The 21,415-nt window shown below is 38.0% G+C and overlaps 1 protein-coding gene across 2 annotated transcripts in view; it reads left to right on the top strand.

Moving 5' to 3' along the window:
• The window catches only part of CTNNA2 (catenin alpha 2), a 477,001-nt gene that overhangs the window by 427,516 nt on the left and 28,070 nt on the right, over positions 1–21,415 (top strand). For both annotated transcript variants that reach the window (XM_005427746.2, XM_014309794.2), the window contains exons 13-17: positions 3,809–3,960; positions 11,750–11,863; positions 15,036–15,217; positions 17,493–17,598; positions 20,141–20,275. In XM_005427746.2, coding sequence (XP_005427803.1) covers positions 3,809–3,960; positions 11,750–11,863; positions 15,036–15,217; positions 17,493–17,598; positions 20,141–20,275 — 689 coding nt within the window. The remainder of the gene's footprint in view (positions 1–3,808; positions 3,961–11,749; positions 11,864–15,035; positions 15,218–17,492; positions 17,599–20,140; positions 20,276–21,415) is intronic.

Genomic DNA, 21,415 nt, shown 5'->3' with positions numbered 1-21,415 from the left:
AATATATTTTTAGGAAACAGGTAATTACTTGATAACTTCAATATGTAGGAGATATGGGTGGGTGGGAGAAAAACAAGAACTTTAGAGAAAATATTTTCTTTGTGGAACAGAGGGGTTCACAAAAAAAATACAGGTTTGATCAAGGCATGAATTCACACATGGTGATATGCTGGGTTTCAATTATACATCAGCCAAAAGAAAAAAAGTATAATTCAAAAGGATTGATCAGTTGATAAAATGGAAGCAATTTCAACTTTTCTGATTCCAGTTTTTTCTCCAGCAGCCGTTCAACCTAGATTTTGTTGGCATTGGTCTTGCTTTCAGTGCCATTGGAAACTCATCTACAGAAAGGCTTTCAAATCTTTATTTTGTTGGAATGACAAAGTCAGTGAATTAGAAGTGTTGTTATTAACTTGGGACCTGATTCTGTCAACATTTATGCAGGTGCCTAATTAATTCATGTAGTTAGGCCGAGAGATTTTAATGGACCACATTTTTCAGTCTAAGCGTATGTGTGACTGTTTTCAAGGCCACAGCTCAAACTAAGAAACCAATGTTTAATTTTTCCCCAAAAGTATTGATTTGCTTCTGAATCTAAAATTTATAGCCAATTTCTCTGTGCATAATAAATGAATCATTCTCTGTCTGATACATTTGCAAGTTTTAACTCCAGATTCAAATGCACGCCTTTGCCTGAATTTTACTTGTGGTTCTTTCACCTTTGGCACAGGAATATCCTTCTTTGTGTGGTAAATATTGAGAAGAAAGACTGGAGGGTTTTTTTTTATGGAGCTCAATTACCTTAACTGGCGATTAAACATTTCTCCACTCAATTTTCTATTTTCAAAAACTTCCTGTGTTAAATGACAACAGATGCTTAGAGAAGCAATAAGTAATAGCCCCCTATTAAAGGTGTTTTTTCCTTGCTTGCCCAATCAAAAGTGAGCACTGCTGTAAAAATACCATTGGCAAGCAAGCAATTCATGAAGCATTTTAATATCTATTCCCATTTTGAAACAGCAGATAATGTTTATGTGTCATATTTTAAATTAGGGACTAAATGATAGCCAGGTCTGCAAAAGCAGAACAGATCACAGAAGCTTCCACACCCAGCAGAGGTAATCAGTGTGGTCAGGCATTAATACCTGTGTTCAGAAATATGAATAAAGTGTAACTTCCCACCTTCCAACCATTTAATTTAAATTTCACTTGTTTTGTTCTAAGAATGTCACATGTGGCCATGACAAACCCAGCTGTGTCATATTTGCTTCCCGCCATCACTGCCCTGTCAAGGGAGATATTCTAAAAGCTTGGTGCAGCTTATTGCCACAAATCTGTTGCCTGTCCAGCATCTGTTGATTATTTACAGATAATTAAACGTTAATTGCTCCATGTCAAGTTTAATTTTATTTCTAGGTACTGAAACTATGTTGAATATAGTTTAAATATTCCTTCTTTTCTTCTCTATCTTTACATGAACCTTTATATAAGGATTATATGCCTTTATCTAAAATAGGAAAGGGTTTGTTGTTTTTTTTTTAAACAAATCCCTGGAATTTTCACCATTAATGTTTTTCTTGAGTTCTCTGAAAATGGTTCAGAAATTGCTTTGATTTTTTTGTCTTAAAAGCTACAGGGTAAATTTTACTTTACTGTGTTAACTTAAACACATACATAAAAGATAAATTTCCTTATGCTTATGTAGATGTTCTTCAAACTGCCCATTCCTAATTCAGGCCTGTTGCACCTATTATTAATTATATCAAATATCTGACCTCCTCTGCTAGTTAAGAAATTATAAACTGAAATATAACATTAGATTCAATTTAACCCTAAGTATTAGGGTTTTTTATCTCCTTTTTCTTTTGTTGGTCATGATTGCATCTCTAGTATTACTTGTTTTATCCCAGCAACCCAAAATAATTTCTGGTTTATTCTTTAGGTTTACTTGTTTAGATTGTATTTTTAATGATTGCTTTTTGATATTCAGGCTTGAGACTTCCTTATGCAATCATATTAGTCTCCTACTACATTTTCAAGTGTTCTATTAATTAAGGTAATTTGATATATGCATTTATTCAATACGCCTTCCAAAACTTTCATCTCTCTTAAACTCCTTTTCTAATTAAAATGTTTCCCCTCTGCCTGGCAATGTTTTGTTAATGTTTACTTTCTTTAAAATCTATTGTTGCTGTCACTTTTTTCTGTTTCTCCAGTGTATCCCAGGAATGAACATGATCTGCATGGAAAATACAAATCTGTTCTTTCATCTGTCTATATGAACAGATATATATATTCATATATATTTAGTGATGTATAAACTATATTTGAATCCCTATATCCCTTTAAAGGTTTCCTCATTTGCATCCAATGCGTAATATTTAAATGCCAGACACAGAAAGTTTGAGCTCATGGTTGCTGCCACTTCTTCAAAATGTAAACTATTCTTAAATCATGTGTTTTTATGGTTTTACTTTAAGTCAGATTCTGTAAAATAAATTTAAGAACACTTAGTCAAGAAGAAAATACCATTTCCTATCACAGTAGCAGTTCCTGAGAAAGAATGTCACTGCTCTTGATGAAAAAAAACCCTGGAAATTCCCTTTTGTATTCATCAGCTGGGTTCAGGTTACCAATAAGTGTATTAAAAATAGAGTTTTGGGAAAAGATGGGCAAAAAAAGAATTATTTTAACAACAAAAAAAAGGCAATAACTTGTTGTGGGAATCATCATTTCCTGTTCTTCTAATTATATTGCCAAAATAGTAAAGTCAGTGGTACATGATCTGGATACCTAAATGCTAGAATAAAAGTGATGTGAATATGATGAAAAGATGAGTATCTATAAATCTTGAACTTGACCCTAGTTCCTTACATTCTTAAGAATTAATCCAACTGCATCTTTTATCCAGGTTTCTAATGAAACATTGATTAGGTTTATCCTCTGTGAGCACAGTCCTCCAATATTATTGTTAAAATTATGAAGAGGAGTAAAAAAGGAATGTACTTGTGTTGTATAATCAGTGGGGCCTGACGTTCATGTTTTTAGGGTTTGAGTTGTTAGAGGACTGATTTGGGGAAGAGTTGTTTTCCTGCAAACACAACGTGCAGTAAGTGATTGTGCCTTCAAAGGAATCCTCTATGAAATTTGAAGAAAAGTCTCTTGCTACTTCTGAAACCATTTACAAAAGTAAATAACAGCTTTAGATTGTATAATAAATAAGTTCATATCACAGTTTATAATATTTTTAGCCAATATCTATGGCTATGTCTTGTGTTATATACGTGGTGGTAGCAAAGAAACAGAAGATTCATTTAGGTGTCTTCACAAAAGTATATCCTCGGTTTTGCATTTTGTCCCTTATAAAATTATTATTATTTAGTATGAGCTAGAGTGTAAATTATGTAAATTAGCAGGCATAATGGCTACAGTTTGTTTTGATCACTTGATACAAATATTTGCTGTGCTCGTTACAGGTTGTAAAGCTCTTAAATGAACTTTACTGCCTGCTCAGGTACCTTGCAGCCTTTTAAAAGTTAGTAAATCACAGTTTTGGAAGGAAGTTTTCTATTCTTTGTTGCACAATTGGAGGAGAGAACATAGGGATGGTTATTTCCACGCTGTCAGATAAAGTGCCAGAGCTGTCCACGTGCAGGGTGGGTACAAACCCATCCATGAGCTCCCTGTGGAATTTCCAGCACAGCGTGTGCCGTGCCTCCTGGAAACTATCCACGCCCCAGAGCAGCAGAAAAGCGTTCAGGAGAGAGCACAAATCTAACCCTGCTGCCTTTCCTTGTGTCTAACCCAGTGATGCCACGTTTTGCTGAGCAAGTGGAGGTGGCCATTGAAGCCCTGAGTGCCAACGTGCCCCAGCCCTTCGAGGAGAACGAGTTCATCGACGCCTCCCGCCTGGTCTACGACGGAGTCCGGGACATCAGGAAAGCTGTCCTGATGATCAGGGTATGTCGAGCACCTGGGCAGGGAAAAGTTGGGGTTTACAGGGAGATCTCATGGATAAGAGGAATGCAAAAGCTCCTTGTGTTGTAATAAGCCAGAAAAGATTGATGTTGGAACATGCACCAGATTGGCATTGAAAAGATTGACATTGAAACATGCATGAAACAGAAGTCTATCCAACAACAAAAGACTTAGTAAATAAAGAGATGAGGTTATTTAGTGGATGAATCACAATTAGTATGTTAATCACCTAGAAGATTTGATCACAACTGCCAATAGATGCAAACTCCATTACTGTTTCCATAGTAATAGGATTAATTTGCCAAGCTCTTCAAAGTTTGTGTGGAATTTTTGTTTATTTGGAGTTTTTTCCCAGTGTATGTGTGCTGCCTGGGATGTGAGGTAGGTCTGGTCAAAATCTAAATGAATAAATTATCTTGCTGCTCCAGTGAGCAGCTGCAGGGATGGTTTTGAATGTTTACCAAGGTAAAAAACGTGTCATTTCAGTGTTGACTAACCAGTTGATTCAATTTGTTGAGACATCTTTTAATAAAATACACAAACAAATAAAAGACACCACAGAACAACATCATTATTGTGATAGTAGGTGTATGTTGCTTTTCACTTTAGTCAGCAGACAAAGATTTTAAAAAAAACCAGCAAACCAAACCTGGTTTGGACATCTCTTCAGCAGCTGTAACTGTTATTTGAAACTCAAATTACCTTGAATCTGCCCTAATGAAAGCCATGTACAAGTAAAGTTATGGAGAAAATTGCAGAGGAAAGCTGTTGAGGCAAATAACAGGGCTGAAACATCAACTGATTCCTTTGAGCAAACAGGTAGTGTGTGCTTGTGGCTGTGAGTGTGTTATGGCCCTGATGTAAGACTTCAGGCAGTTGGAACACTCCAAAATAGCTCCATTTTAGTCATCTGCCACTATGTATTAACATTTACAGAAAAAGCTTTTGACAGGCTTAATTTTATAACTGCCAAACAACAATTCCATTCTCATACCCAGTGCTTATCCCAGGTGGCCTGAATTATAGTCCTGGCTTGTGGTGGGGGCAAAGCCATCCTGTTCTCTGGGTGTGCAGTGTTAGGGGATTGGCAGGGAAGGGAAGAGGAGGGAAATCTTTACTTGGATTATTTCCCTGTGAGGGTGGTAGGGGCCTGGGACAGTTTGCCCAGAGAAGCTGTGGCTGTCCCTGGATCCCTGGAAGTGTCCAAGGCCAGGTTGGACAGGACTGGGAGCATCCTGGAAGGTGTCCCTGCCCATGGCAGGGGGTGGGACTGGATGGGCTTTAAGGTCCCTTCCAACCCAAACCATTCCAGCATTCAATGGTTCTGGGAAATGAAAGGTCTGCATAGTAAAGGATCTCTGTTTTCCCTTTGATTTTCCAGTTTCTTAGTCAGTAACAACACTTTCTAAACTTTTCTTATGACAAGAACAACTGCTTAGCGCACTTCAATCTTTTCCAGTCATTTCGAACTGTGATTGTGGCACAGACTCAATCATCAGCTGGGATCTCCTACAAAGCCAGGTTTTCTCATCCCCTACACAGAGCTCCATCTTCCAGCAACCTCCTACACATCAGAGTTATCCCCAAGAGTTTGCCATGAGATGTCCATCCTGGAGAGATGTTTTTAAGTTTAAAATTTGAATTTTGAAGGCCTGATCACTTCCTTTGTCACTGCCTGACAGTTCTGTGTACCTGGAGAGCTGATCAGCATTCAGGCTTCTCAGTCTCCTTAGGAAAATCCCAAGTTACTTTTGCCATTATATCACTACAACTTTCCACCCGTTGTATGACATGAGTTAATGAATTCTGTTTGCCCAGATTAGGAAGATTTATTTTTGCCTTCAGACAATTAACTTATTTATGGAGCTCAATGTAATACTCCTTACCCAGGCAGAGAACTAAAGCGCATAAATGGACTCATTATCCATGTGAGTTAACTGGAAAAATCCACATATATAAGCTTACACAGACCAGAGTTTGCTGAATCAGAACCTTATTTGCTGTAGAAAACAAAATTAGTTTCACTTTGAGATACTCTTTAACATTTCCATTTGAACATCTCACACTGAAATGGGATGTATAATTAAAGGGTGAGGCTATAAAAGCCTTTAGAATATTTTCATTTAATAATCTGTCAAATATTATGCACCCATTAATTCAGGTGTAAAACTTTCTCAGAATTGTAAAAAAAGGAAAAAAATCCAATCTTGCAAACTTTTTAGAGCATCTGACACAATTATTTTCAGGCAGTGATTGTTTGTGTGCAAGCTGTGGAAGATTGAATTTATCTGAGATGAGTCCCCTCATTCCAGAGAGTAAATAAAGCCAATTTTGAAATTAATTTTGGTTGGTACTATTACTTTTAGTAAGCTGAAAGAAAGGGTGGATAGTCTCTGTTCTTCTCCTTTTCCCTCAAAAGGGGAGAATTTATTGTCCCTCTGGAGGAGAGACTCATTTTTTCATTGAGGACTATTATTATTATCTGTACAGAAGAAAAAGATCTCTTTCACAAGTTAAGAAGTAGTATAAATGAATTTAAGAGTATAATTATAGAACCTAGAAATAAAATAGAAAATAATAACTTCATTCCAACACCTTTCCTATTACTGTGTAGGGATGAAATTGCATTTTGTGTTTTCATAGCTGCTTATGAAGTTCCCTCGGTTACTGGCCAGAAACCCTCTCTACAGTCAGGAGGACTCACAATGGCAACTTTTCTCATTCTTATGAATCTCCAAGGCCAATTTACTGTTATTTACTGGTTTTAAACATGGCCTTTGCCATTAGCAACCTCTTTTTTAGAGGTATCTACATGCACTGAGTGTTACATTTGTTTGGATCAGGAGTGCACTGTTGGAGCCAATGTTCAGGCGTTCCCTCTTGCCATGTTTTAGTTCATGTTACAGAGTAGACTTTAAACATCTGTAAACTTGATTCTTTGGGGTGATGCCTGGAAATGCTCTCTGGGAACATCTTAGGACATGAGGGAATGGCTGGAACTGCGTCAGGGGAGGTTTAGGTTGGATATCAGGAAAAAGTTCTTCACCCAGAGGGTGGTTGGGCACTGCAACAGGGTCCCCAGGGAAGTGGTCACAGCAGCAGGTGTTGAGTTCTGGTTATTAAAATCGTTAGAGAGATGCCTCTGCCTGTGTTAAGGTGCAAATGAGACCATATGCTGAAGTTGATAATATGGATTTTATTTAACAGTAGTGTGAGGTAGAGAGAGAGAGGAAGAAAAAGGTCCCCAGGGAAGTGGTCACAGCAGCAGGTGTTGAGTTCTGGTTATTAAAATCGTTAGAGAGATGCCTCTGCCTGTGTTAAGGTGCAAACGAGACCATATGCTGAAGTTGATAATATGGATTTTATTTAACAGTAGTGTGAGGTAGAGAGAGAGAGGAAGAAAAAGAGGAGCAGGGTGGGAGAGAAAAGGAGTGACAGATTCAGCAGAAAACATCAGGTGGCTTAACTCACTGCCCAGCTCCCCTCAGGAAGCACATTTGAACAGGGCTTTGGTGCTCACAGCTTCTTTATACAGTTTTGCCATAGTGGCCAAGTCCTTTTTTAACAGTGTTTAAGCCATTAACCATTTCAGTCTCTCACACCAAGGCTGGCAGAATTCAGGAAGCATTTGGATAATGCTCTCAGGAACAAGTTGTGACTCTTGAGGATGTCCTGTGCAGGAGCTGGACTTTAATGGTCCTTGTGAGCTCCTTCCAATTCAGGATATTTCATTCTATTATTAACTCCATTTCTATTCTATTCTGACATTAAGGGATTTTTCTTCTCCTTGGGAGAAGACCTCAGTGAAAATGGCTGTGGGATCCTCAGCCCCAGCTGTTTGGGTGTATTAATGCTCCTCTCCTCTGCCAGACTTGTCAGGTTTAGCCACCATCACCTCTGGGGCAGCCACTGGGGTAAAACCCAAAGTGCTGCAACATTTTGTGTCCTCTGTAAAACCAGATTTAGTGCAGAATCCCATCATGTTTTGAAACATCCTATCTCCAAAGGGTGTTGTGGGGTCCAGTGTTTCCATTGAGTGCCTGCTGCTCCTCAGATTGGATTTGAAGTGTTAGATTTTACTGTAAATCACCAAACAACGGAAGACCTGCAGTGAGAGAGGGTCTGTGATTGAGGCTCTCAGGTGCTGCTTGCAGCTGAGTCACTCAGGCTGCAGTGGCACCAAATCAAATGTACAGAATAGCATGGAGTTGGATTTAAAAGCACCTTGTAAAGTCTGGGGGTTTTTATTCCTTGTCTTCTAGAATTAGAGGGTATTTTCATTGTAAAAAACAGGGGAGTATCTTTTCATCTCTTCAGTCTTTGCTCTCATTACAGGGTTAGCTTGACTTGGTGTTCACAGTGCTGAAATTCTTGTAATTGCATCTTACAGTTTTTAAGTGCATAGCAAAGTGGGGTTTCTATCTTCATCAAGTACATTTGAGTTGGTGAAATATGAAACAAATAGCATTTATAAATCTGCATATATATGCCATTTTATTCCTTATACTTGTATAATTCACATTTTCATACTGCAGTCACAAAAGATTAAAAAAATGACATAGATGGGAGATACTTTGTTCACAGCAAGATCTTCAATCAAACAGCCAGAGAGATATTAAAAAATATATATATATTCCAATGCCTGGAAGTTGAAAGTCACCACATTCATATAAGAAATAAAACATGCATCTCAAAAGAGGAAAGCATATATTTATTGTGTGATTTATCTGGGATTGTGAAAGATTCTTCTTCACTGGAAAACTTCCTCTGAGTTAGATGAATGTTGTGTGTAGTAGAGATACTGTATACGAAAAAAAAATCCTGGGAACTCTTGTGGCTTGTGCTACAAAACAGATTAAAAATTATGAAAATGGTCCATTTTACTACTGAAATCAACCAGTGCATAAAATCCATTAGTTTTGAATATTACTCAAGCTTCCTCTGCCACTGGTGGCTGTCAGCATTGTTTGGAAGCTGTCTCCAACCTGAATTCTGTGACTCCTATGTTTGTGTAACCATAAATCCAGGTGTCTGAAAGACAGAATCAGTCTTTCTATCTTCCAGCGCAGAGAAATGGTCTCAGACTCTGTTGTCTTGGAAACAAGGTTTTAAATATCAAGGTCCTGTTTGTTGTGCACAAAAATTAGAGTCATTCTGGTGTATTTAGAAGGCCTTGCTAAGAGTAGTCCTTTAAGTCAAATTCAATATAATTTATATAATTTTTTTGGTACCTTTGTGTCTAAACAAAAGGAAGGCTCTGTTTTTATGGGCTGCATCTCCAGGGGATCAGCTGAGAAAAAGCAAAGGTGCAATGGTGAAAAGCATGAAAGTGTTTGAAATGGCAGCAAACAGATAAAAGTTAAGCCCACTTTTTCACCCTAATGCAAAATGCAGGTGTTTGGGGAAGAAAATGAGAGTGTAAAATTCACCACACTTGAAAACATGAAAAAGGTGAATCTGAAAGATCACTTTGAATTAGATCTCACTTGTACAGAGGGGAAATAGGAAGATGTCTTGTGCTTGTAGTATATTGCTAACAGTTGCATTACTTGCCCTTTTGGTTTGCACTACATTTTCTCCAAGTTCAACATTTATACCCATTAAATTTCAGTCTTTTAAAGGCCACAGATTTCAAGATCATGAATGTCAGTAACAGCAATGCATTTTTTTCTGGGTATTTCTTCAAGAATAAGTCCTCGCATAGAATTTTCAGAATATTTTTTCTTTTTAAGAGGCAGCCTCATGTCCTTACTGGTTACCATGCTGAGATGTAATATTTTGAATATTACATCTTTGCTCAAGTTTGACTATGAAAGCCTTGGAAAGGACTGCACATTATGTTTTATAATGTTATTTATTAAAATGGAGACAGAAGAAACTAAGAGGAGTATATTTGGGGTGTGAAAGGGTACTGGTTTCACAATGACCAGTGAAACTGGCTCGTTGAGTGGCCTTGGAGGATGGGGAAGAGCCAGCTGGTTTTTTGAAGCTCTCCACCCTGTTCTTGTTCTAAACAGCAAAGCCTAGGCAGATGAAAAGCTGAGCCTTGTGATAGAAAACATTCTTTGCTCAGGGAGTTGTAGGATCCTCTTTGTACCTTGCTTGTTTATGACAGATTTTAAGGTCTCATCCTGCCCATGGGCAGCTGAGCAGAGAAAACAAAGAGATTAAAGGTGGTTGAAAATAAGACCATTGGATGGGTACCGATCCTATTTTACCTGTGGCAGTAGAGAGAAGGTAAATTCATTTTTGATCTGAACTTCCTCTCCTGCCTGTCCTGTTAGACACACTCTCTGTACATGCCTCTCTTCAGAGGTGCAGTTTCATTACCACACTGTCACACTGGGTTATTTCTTCCTCCAGCTCAGCACCAAAGCCCATATTTAATTCATGCTCTCAGAGTCACACCAAGAGGGCTGTGTTTTACTCTCCCCATCCTGTGCACTTCACTGTGCAGCTACAAACAGGGATGTGCACTTGGTGTTGGGAGCCAGGCTGGAACAGAAATATCACCAGAAGATTCCTCTGTGTTACATTTGAGGGTTTGGAGCCGTTCCTGGTGACTGAGCAGCCCCCAGGCAGAGCTGTAATGACAACTGGCAGTGATTAGCACCTCTGCTGGGAAACTTGACGTTGCCTCCAAGCACCAAATGCCAGCCTGGATGATTTCTTCTGTAGTGCTTTGGCCTTCCAGGCTGTCACTGGGGGTGATGGGTGTCCAGGAAAGAGAGGATTTCTCTGCAGTTACTGTGGTTTTCTCTTTCTTTCCTTTTTCTTCATACCTTTGTCATGCTTGGTACCCACAGAACTTACTCGGGCTGTTGTACCAGATGCTATTCAATCATAAAATGGAATATAATCTTCTTTCTAAAGATTTCACTTTTTTGCACCCTCTATATTAAATATCATACTAAATACTGATTTTAAGAAGACTCTCTCTCTCTGTATATAAATAAGGACTTTTCTTTTCTCAGAACTTTTTGCTAGAAGGTGAAAAACCCCAAATGAACAGATGCATCTTTTTTGTTTTCTCCCTCCTTCCAACATTTTCAACAGTCTGAAGCGTGAAAATATGTAACTTGATTTAATCAATCTTCCAAGAAACCTTCCCATCATTTGTAGCATCAGCAGTGGAGACATCATTGTCTCAGCAGGGGGATGAGTCAAATTCCAAAGGTCTGTGTATGAAAAGGACCATGTGAACTAACAAGATTACACAGATTATAAATTTCATGGTTTGTTTCAAAACCACTTGACATCATTTACAATTTCTTTCAATGGGAAATCTCTTATTTGCTTTGATAATTTTTTTCTTCCAGGATGTTAGTTGCTTTTTCCCAGTTATTTACTTTCTCTTTAGAAGATTACATGTAGTTTCCAGTAACATAATAGTGATAGCGTCCATTTATATATGGAATAACATTATTTTAAAATACTGCATTCCAGTTGTTAGTGTTTCCAAAGGATATTTGTTCCTGGAACTGTATTCATCATGTTAACACAGTTAAGAGAAATTGCAGCAAGAAAAGTTGTGGCAAGGTAATGACAAATGCCATTTGTAAAGAAAACTAGGGTTGAAACAATTTAATTTTTAAGACAATTCAATTTCAGTTCCTGACTGCTGGGGCAGACAAATTCATTTCAGAGAAGAACAGAACAGCATTTCCTGGGCTGGTAGTCAATGAAATGAGAGCTCACTGTGCAGAGAGCTTGCTCTGTGTCCTTTTTAAGCTGGTCATCTCCTCTCTGTGGCTTTTGTGTGTCTCTGCAGACCCCTGAGGAGCTCGAGGACGACTCAGACTTCGAGCAGGAGGATTACGACGTGCGCAGCCGAACGAGTGTCCAGACTGAGGATGACCAGCTCATTGCTGGTCAGAGTGCAAGGGTGAGTACAAACCGCACGTGTGTGTCCAGTAGTGACCAATAAAATCTCTGCCTCAGAAAGCAAAGGTGATTTCCAGTCCTCAAGGTTGTTTAAGAAAGGATGGGACCAAGCTGACGGAGCTGTTGAAGGTTTTTTTTAATGTTAAACCTATTTAGGTAGCATTTATTGAATGGTCTTGAGGCTTTTGTGGTGCCTAGTATCAGCTGCTTGCTCCAGCTAGTGCTGTAAAGAGGAGGCTTTGCAGGTTTGGAATGTGCTGAAACTGTGGGAGTAGTCAGCAAATTAAAAAAAAAAAAATCCCATCAGTGCACCATGTGCTGTATCCAGAGAAATCTTACATTAGTCACGTTTCCCAGTGTGCAAACCTGTCAAGAAGATCTGTTTAAGCTACTGAGTAGTCCCTGTAATTTAATTGTAATTGAAGACATTTGCTACTGAGTCAATGTAATTTTACCAGGGTAATTACATCATGATAAACTCCAGTCACTGTGATTTGCGACCTCAGCTTGTGCATGGGGATTGCAAATTAAGCTGATGAGTGCTTCAGGGGTCACAGGTGCTGGGGAAGTGAAGTCTGTTAACACTCAGGAATATTCCTGTTAACACTCAGGATTATGCCACCCTCTGATGAATGTTTACCTTTTACTGAATAGTCTTCTCAGCTCAGATTATTAAAAAAAATAATCAGAATATAATTTTATGCATCATGAAAATATATTTGACTTGAAAGAATGTGTTTTTTTCAAGAAAAGCCTTTTAACATTTTCCAGGAGAGAACCAGCAGGAAACTGGAAATTATCTGAATGATTTTCATGGCTGTTTCACACAAGTCTGATTTGTTCTGATGTGCTAGAAGTGAAGCTATGGGCTAAATAAGAAGCATCCTCCCCACACACTCAAACACCAGCAAAATTTGGTAACTGGAGTGGGGATTTCTTACCTTGGAGTCTGGAAGAGGATTTGTAGGGCTGAGAACCTAAAGAGCAGCAGGCAAAGATGCTGAGAAAGCTCAGAGGACCAGGACAGAGTTTTCAGCTGCTGTAGGCTGGGGCTTGACACAAAGGTTTTACACCCTGCAAAGAAACAGTAGAGTAACAAAAATCTGAAAGAAGCTTCCTCAGAGGTGTGAGAGAAATGCAAGGCATGGATCCAGTGAAATGGGCAGAGATTTCTTTTTGTCTTAAAACTATTTCCCTGAATATTGGATATAGATGGTAAATTAACCATATCATGTATCAGAAAAATGGGAGTTTTATCATGACATCCCTAAGGCAAAAAATACTTGGATTCCTTACTATGAGACTGGTGACAGAACTGTTGGGATGTAGTTGAATATCTTTTGAGATTTTGATATTTTAAAGGGCATAAACTCCTCTTTGAGATATTCAAAGTATTGACTTCTAAAGCAAATCTCAGGTATAACAGAAATGAGATACAGTACAGACTATTTTGTCAGATTTCACAGCCTTTCTCATCTTTGTGGTTACATTTAGGACTGGGTAGCATGTAATCCTTTCTTGATCTGAAACCCAAGTAAAGACTGCAGCAATTTTTCTTACTAAGAATCGAGTTCACCTGGAGATTTAGGATTTTTAAATTCTACGGCATTTATTGTGGTTATTATTACTGCTGTGCTTAAATCCTTCTGCTTTGATCAGGTACACACTGTATAAACATAATATATCATAAAGACAGTTCCTGAATAACACAGATTGCAATGTGGCACAGGAAACAACAAATCATAAAAACCTAAAAGGGAAACAATGCTAATCAGAAGCTGCCCAGTCCCCAGTCTGGAGTGCTGAGCAGAAGAGAATCTTGTCTGAACCTTTCCTGTGGAAAAGATGCAAAATACTTTTATTCATGCCATGTAATGGATTTGTTTAATATGCTTACTCCATAAGGCTGGCAGTGTTTTAGCAGAAAGACTTGTGTTGGTCTTCAGTAGAAATAAAAGTGGAATTCACAGGCTGCATTTGCTGTAGGATATGGCTGCTTTGAAAGCACATCAGCAGCTGGAACAGAATTATTAAAGCACTGTTTACCAGTTTAAAGTGTGTTCAGGTGAAGCAGACACTTGAAGAACCCACAGGCAAGTCATACAGATAAACTTCCCAAATTTCACTACTCCTACCATATTCCCTTAATTTCAGTTAATTCCTCGGTTCTGTTGTTTTATGTGTATTTTATATATTTATTTATTAGCTTGACTTACTTACACTGCATTTTTCTGTGCAAAGACTATTATGCTCACATTTGAAACTGCTGAGTTACATTGATAAGGCCTAATTAAAACTCATCTTGAATTTTAATTTGATTAACTTGCAAATTTCTCATTTTCTGATCTACTGTTTATAACCCTTTTTAATTTCAGTTTGGGAAAAGGTCAATTACGAATTTTTAAAAGCCAAGAGCATTTTAAGAATATGTAGGAAAAGACTTCAGCTGATTGAAAGTGACATAAACAAGAAAAAAATGTAATGACACTTAAATATGTGTCACACCCCATTAAATGCATAATGTGGTCTTCAGAACCCCTAGAGCCAAATAATAGCTTAACTTGGAAATCATTGTTCAAAGTGTCCATTTGATCTTCAAAAGTAATTATTCTAATTTTTAGGGTGTTTTTGGAGGGGAGCAGGAACTTTGTGCTTTGTTCATGCTCAGGCAGATCAGTACCAACCTGTCCAGTGCCTTTTTGCATCTCTTCCAAGAGAAAATTGGAACACTAAATATCATTAAAGATACACTTGTTACAATTCACTTCAAACGTATTGTCTTGTGTGTCATAGTTTATTTTAGTGTTGTGTTAATCTGAAATCCTCTGTTTCTGACAGAGGATGAGACTAGGGGAGACACAGCAATTCACTCTGCCTTTTCCCATAAATGTCACTTGTTTTATTCTCCCTCAAAATTGAGATTTAACTCTCCTTTTTCAACTGGTGAATAATCACGACATCATAAATAGAAATTTTATCATCTTGAAAGTGCAAGAAGAGGCATAAACATGCTGTGAATGTGCTTTTACCTGTCCTGACAGAAATCAAATGCCTACAGGATTTTGCTTGGTATCTTCAACTCCCATAAAAAGTAACTCGTGCTGTTGGGACCACTGGAAAGATCCATTTTGTATCTTCCTTTTTTTCATGCCCAACTCGTGTTCTTTCTCCAGGCTATCATGGCCCAGCTGCCCCAGGAGGAGAAGGCAAAGATTGCTGAGCAGGTGGAGATATTCCACCAAGAGAAGAGCAAGCTGGATGCAGAGGTGGCCAAGTGGGATGACAGTGGCAATGACATCATTGTGCTGGCCAAGCAGATGTGCATGATCATGATGGAAATGACAGATTTCACCAGGTAAGGACAAAATAACCCCAGCTGAGCATCTCAGATGGGCCACATCTTCCATTTTCTGCTTGATTTGTACCCTTTTGAGATGATTTGCCATGGTTTTGGGGATGCAAAGCCAAGGAGAGCTCATCATAGACACTGCCCTGGGTGTTTGTCCAAGTGGGATTAATGACATGAAGATTTTGTGCTATTTGCAAGTCTCTTTTATTTGCAGATCATTTTGTAAAGTTATTCTGTGACCTTACAGACACTCCAGTGACATTTCCTTTAGTACCCATCTAAGTGCATGTGCCTCTCTGAACTTTCAACATTTCAGCACAATTTGTGTCAATCAAAAATAATGGCAAAACTATTTATATCATTTAAACACTGAACTTCCTTCCAAAAAAAATCCCAAATGAAATGAAACTGGTTTGATCTAATGCTTCCTGGGAGTCTGTCAGTAATGATTTTTTTTGTTTTTGCTTTCATTTCTTTTCTCTATTGACATCTTATTCTTCTCTAATTGCAGAGGCCATTCATTAATGATACAATGTAAACAGAATTATTGTCTCTTATTATGGTCATGTTGTTAATCACACCAGGGAGAAAGGTTTACAAGATTCTTTGAATTCCAGATGCCTGTAGTAAATTAAATTTTGTTCAGTGTTTATTTTTTAAGTGGGTTCAAAAGTTTGAATGGTATTTATCAAAATGTGATTACACAAAACAGGATGAAAATCTTCCTGGTTTTATTTCAGGATTAAAATCAGACATCCATTTATTCATCTCTTTTGTGTTGCCCCATCCCTGGAACTGTTCAAGCTCGGTTGGTTGGGGCTTGCAGCAACTTGGGATAGTGGCCAGGGCTGGAAATGGATGGAGAGGATATTTTACAGAATTCTGTGTTACTTATGTATTTGTATTGTCTTGGTGTCTCTGATCCTTCTGTCAACAAAAAATGAGGTGAAAACTGCCCAAACAGTGTCATTGTAGCATGGCAGGAAGCAATGATGTTCTAAAGCAACAGCCCAGAATATGCACAGTCTCTGCAACCTCCTGGACAGCCTTTGATACATTGACCATGAAATTGGAAGTTTGATAATTGTATTTTCTAGCATCAAAAGAACAAAACTAATTTGAGAATGAGATAAAGACTACTGACACATTTGAAGTAAATGAAAAAAATCAAAATGCACCTCTGTCTGCATCAGATTCAATAGCAAGTTGTTTAATGTATTCCATTAAAACAGAAACAAGCCTTTCACACCTTTTTGGTTGGCTGTAACCTCAGCAGTGCTAGAATAGAATAATTTTTCAAATGCATGGAGTTTGTGACAGTCAGAGCTGCTCATGTAATTAATGTAGAAGCACATGAGGTCACCAGGAAGTATTTTTGCTGCAGTTTAAGTTCATCAGAAGTGGGATACTTGTATTTCATCTGCTTAAAGTGGTAATGAAAGTCTGGGAAGAAGATTAAAATGGAAATATGTTTCAGCATGTTATTCTTGCCATTATAGATTTTAAAAAATTCTAAAAATAATGCAGTGTTGTGCTTAGAAAAAATGCCTTTAATTAAAAAAAATGTTTGATCATATTGTCATTTTCCACATTAAATTAACTCACTTCCAGTTGTGACTTTCTCAAGAGCAGCAGCAATTTTATTGGTACAAACAGGGTTAAAGTTTTGAGTCTGATGAAAACTCACAGAAGTCTGTAGAAGCCTTCCCACTTAATACATTTTGGTAGCTTTAATGACTAAAATCAGAATTTTGTACATTGCCTTAAAAATATGGTGAAAGATCAGGCCTAAAGCTAATTATACATGTTTTAAGTGTAACATTCAATGTGTTACACAATGATTATGCTTTACCTCTCTTTATATTCCAACAAAAAATCTTCTAAAAAAAAAGTTTTCTAAAATGTGACATTCTTGCCTTAGACATGATGGGCTGAACATCTAGCACTGGCTTGGGAATCAGATCATTTTGAAATAGTTGTGTATTCCAGGAACAACATTGGCTTAATGAGCACTTAAAAATGCATATACTATTAAGTACAGCTCATGTGCTTGAAGGCACCATCAGACTAAATTGCCAGTGAGGCATTTTGTAGGGGAGAGGAAATACAGCAGAAAGATTTCTTAATCAAGCTGTACTATAAAGTACTTAAAAGGCAAAATTGTAATAAATTAAGAAGACATTTGTGTTACTATTTTAAAAATGAGCACTGAACAGGGTCACTAAAAGTGTTGCCTTTCGTGATTTATTGAGATTGTGGGTAATTGTCTTGTGTTTCACAGAGGGAAAGGCCCCCTGAAGAACACATCTGATGTCATTAATGCAGCCAAGAAGATTGCAGAGGCAGGATCCAGGATGGACAAACTGGCACGGGCAGTAGCTGATCAGGTAATCCCAAAATGAGCTGAAACACAATGTTACCAATATGGATGAGTTGCCTTCTGCAGGAAAAGTCTGTTTTGCCAGAAAATTACATGTTGAGAGTCTGGATCCTGATCTTCCCATTGGTTCTTCAGCATTTTGCTGAACAGAAAATTCATAAATGAGTTTCTCCAAAATTCAGAAATGCCTGACTTGTTCCCCAGCCCCACTTCTGGGCCTGATAGAATTAAAAAAGAGATTCCTTCAGGTTGGAAAGGACCTGTGAGATCATCACCTCCAAAATGACTTTGCTGTTCAAAAAGCAGTAGGGATTTGGATGCTCTGTTTCCCTTGCCAAGAGCCTAGGAATCTTTAGATCCTTTTGAGCTCGTTCTTCCAGCAATTTTCCCTTGATTTGGCTCTTTACTCTTTCAAGGTTCTCTGACTCCCTATTTTCTGGTTTGCCTCAGTGTGTTGTGCATGTTGTGGGGTCTGTGTCCCCACTTCCTTTACCAAATTCATGTCACAGCTGGACAGATGACCTTGCTGTATATATATTTTCATATTTATCTATTCATCTGGAGAGCAAGAGGAGGCGTTGTATTAAAAGTCAAGAGCCAAATTTCAAATCCAGGTCCTACATAGCTAATTTAGGATTCAGACAAATTAAACTTCAATGTTTTTTCCCTTTGTAAATTTGCTATAGTTTCTTTCATTTCAATGACATCAAGACAAAATTTGCTGGAAGTAGGAACTGGTAACTTCCTTGCCTCTAGTCTTTCTCTTCAAAATAAGAATGTCATTTTCTTCTTCAATAAGAGTGTGATAATGTGTAGCACACCTTGCCATGGAATATGGGCCAGAGTGGCAAAAACCCCAAAGCTTCCATTTTTCTGCAGCCCCAGAAATGTTGGGTTTAGGTCTTCTTCAGCAGCGGCGAGCATTTTTCCTGTAATTAACCCATTCCAGTCCTTCAAATGTAGCATCTGTTCATTTTAACACAAGAAAGAAGAAATCCATCTGTCAGCTGATGAAATTCCTGGTCTGCAGTGTTTGCAGAGGTGGAATATTTTAAAGAAAGAAACAGAAGGAGACTTGTTATGCTTAGAGTGCCTTGACTTGACTCATATTTTAAATTTCAGAGGACCGTAACCCTAATAATAAGCAGTGAAATTATTTTGAGAATGAAGTATTTGTTTTAATGCTTGCACTTTAATGATATTTCACAGAACTCTGGGGACCCTCAAGCAATATAAACTTTTTGTGGACAGCTGCATTTTTAATTATTGTTCCAATGAAAGAGCCCTTACATTTTTCTCACTCCAAGGTATTTATATTTAAAGCCTTGACAGCTCTTCAGAAGTATTGCTTTAAATTCATTCCTTTCAGTTCAGAAACTTCAAGAACTGAGTAAATATTTTTATATTAAATTGGCATCAGCAGGGAGAAGAGGTCTTTTAGGGATTAATGCCTGAGAGGTGTGGCAACTGTCTGAGGAAGAGAGGCTCTATACTGAAGATCCAGCTTTGTTTATTATTAGTTTTAAAGGGCAAGAAAAAAGCCAAGTGACTCCATTTGGGGTTATAGACAACAATATTTCCAACTACTTCACCATGAGCACATTCCTTGCCAGCATGAGCTGCTGGGGCCAGAGCAGTGATCTCAAGGTTGGAGATGTTGTTGACTCATGTGCCTTTAATTCTATCAGTTTATCTTGAAATGCTCTGATAATTTTTTTTAATTGAGCATAAACTTTGTAAAGTGATAAAAAGGCATATTTGGAATCTTTGTTCCCCAAGCTATGCAGGAACATTGTCAGTCAGACTTTGCTGGGTAGCCCCAAAGAGTATTTATTGGAGACATGCTGTTAGCAGTGGGCCCTTTTAGCTCTGTTTCATCAGAGTGAATTACTGAGGTCTGCTCTCCTGAGGCAAGACTTGGAATATTAACTACAAGGCTGTTGTTTGTTATGCTGTTGATATTGTGAGGGATGATGCAGTTTCTATTAAGAGTCCCAGAGACTATGAATAAATTGTACTGGGGCCCTTTCTAGTTCTATTGATTGTGAAACCCTCACAGCATCCAGCACACCTAATCTAATCCTCTGAATGTCTGCACAAATGCCAGGGGAGCTGCCAGGCACACAGGAGTTGGCATTGGAGTGGGGCCAACCACTCAGAACTGGGTTTATCTGGACATTAACTGGTCCATTCTGGATGTTAACTTGGATGTCCAGCAGGCAACCTGGAGTTTCAAGTTAAACCTGACATTTTGGGCGTTCAGTACAATTCCATAAATAATTGCAGAGCACAATTTAGAATTACTATTTTCATAATGCTGATAAAGAGGTTTCTCATTTTTCAGAAAGGTAGAGTGCATCTTTAGGTTGCAATTCATAAACCTTGAGTTAAATGAACGGTAGAATTTGAGTTTTCAGATTTTATCTAGTACCTCATGTAAAGACAAAGCGGAATAGATCCTCCTAATGCACACACACCGACACTATCTGATTACCTGTCTCTAATCTCATGAATCAGCTCCATCTGATCAGTATTTGTGTTGTCTGCAGTGCCCAGACTCAGCCTGCAAGCAGGATCTGCTGGCCTACCTGCAGCGCATTGCCCTGTACTGCCACCAGCTCAATATCTGCAGCAAAGTGAAGGCAGAAGTTCAGAACCTGGGAGGAGAACTCATTGTATCAGGGGTAAGCTGGGATCTGTGTTTAGCCATTTGTTTCCCATGTAGCACTTGAAAGGGAGAAGTTTTGATTGCAATAATGTACAAATCAAAAATCCACTGAATTATAAGCAAGGGGTTTTTTTTGGTTTTTTTTATTTTTTTAATTCTATCACCATTATTCCAGGCCTTACAATAACTTGTGTAGAGCAATTTGATTTTCCAATTACCCTTTGTTTATACTAACCTTGTAGAATCTTCATTCTTCCAAAAGAAAAGTAATTTCATAGCCTAAAAAGTCATTGCCAAGCTGTGAATATTATAATTATTTGGAGCTTTTGTATATTTGCTCATTATAAATCTTCTTTTCCTTTGTTAGTACTGGTAATTTCCTTCCTCTGTGCGGAAGCCAACTCTATGAAGTGCATATTGTTAAGATGGTGATGACTAATGGGATTCATTCACTCAGGTTCCAATGCACACTAGGTTTAGCAAAAGACTCTGGAAGGCCAGCAAAATACTTTAAATTTTGATGCATATGCTGTTTTCAAGTCCTATTGCAAGCACAGTGATTATATACTCTAATACCACCCAGTTATTTCAGTTATTTTCAATGAACACTACAACCTTTTGCAGAAATAAAGACAGGCAGCAGTAATATTATAAGCAATGAGTTTTTTACATTTTTAAAATGTTTCTTCCTTCTCCTATGTTGGCCTTTGAGCCTCTGGGAGTGTTCTAGAACCACAAAGAAGCATTGACTTCTCTTTGTGATTTTTTTTTTCTTTGACACTAGTTTAGCCCCATGACACTTTTGTTATCCTCTAACTCAAGTACAGACCATATGTATGTAAATTTGTAACGTATTCCACTCTCCTGAGTGGTTTCAAAACAACAGTGATCTGTGAGACCCAAGATGCTGAAAACAAATTGTTTCCAAAGATGGTTTTGAAAAAGCACCCTTTCATTGTTTAAGCCCAATCAAGTACGAAGATTATTAGAACAAAAAACTTGTGCCCTTCATTCCATCCATGAGATTCCCCAGTGGCATCACTGGCCTTCCTCAAACATATCAGAAGTCACAGAAAGTGTTCTCAGTCGCATAACATTTTTTGTTTGTTTTTTTTTGCAAAGCACTATAGAAGGTCTTAAACATTTGCCAGGCTTT

The sequence above is a fragment of the Geospiza fortis genome, unplaced genomic scaffold (genome assembly GCF_000277835.1).
Source record: "Geospiza fortis unplaced genomic scaffold, GeoFor_1.0 scaffold180, whole genome shotgun sequence".
NCBI classification, from domain to species: domain Eukaryota; kingdom Metazoa; phylum Chordata; class Aves; order Passeriformes; family Thraupidae; genus Geospiza; species Geospiza fortis.
The sequence above is the reverse complement of the archived record's forward strand: the minus strand, read 5'-3'. Positions and strand labels throughout refer to the sequence as shown.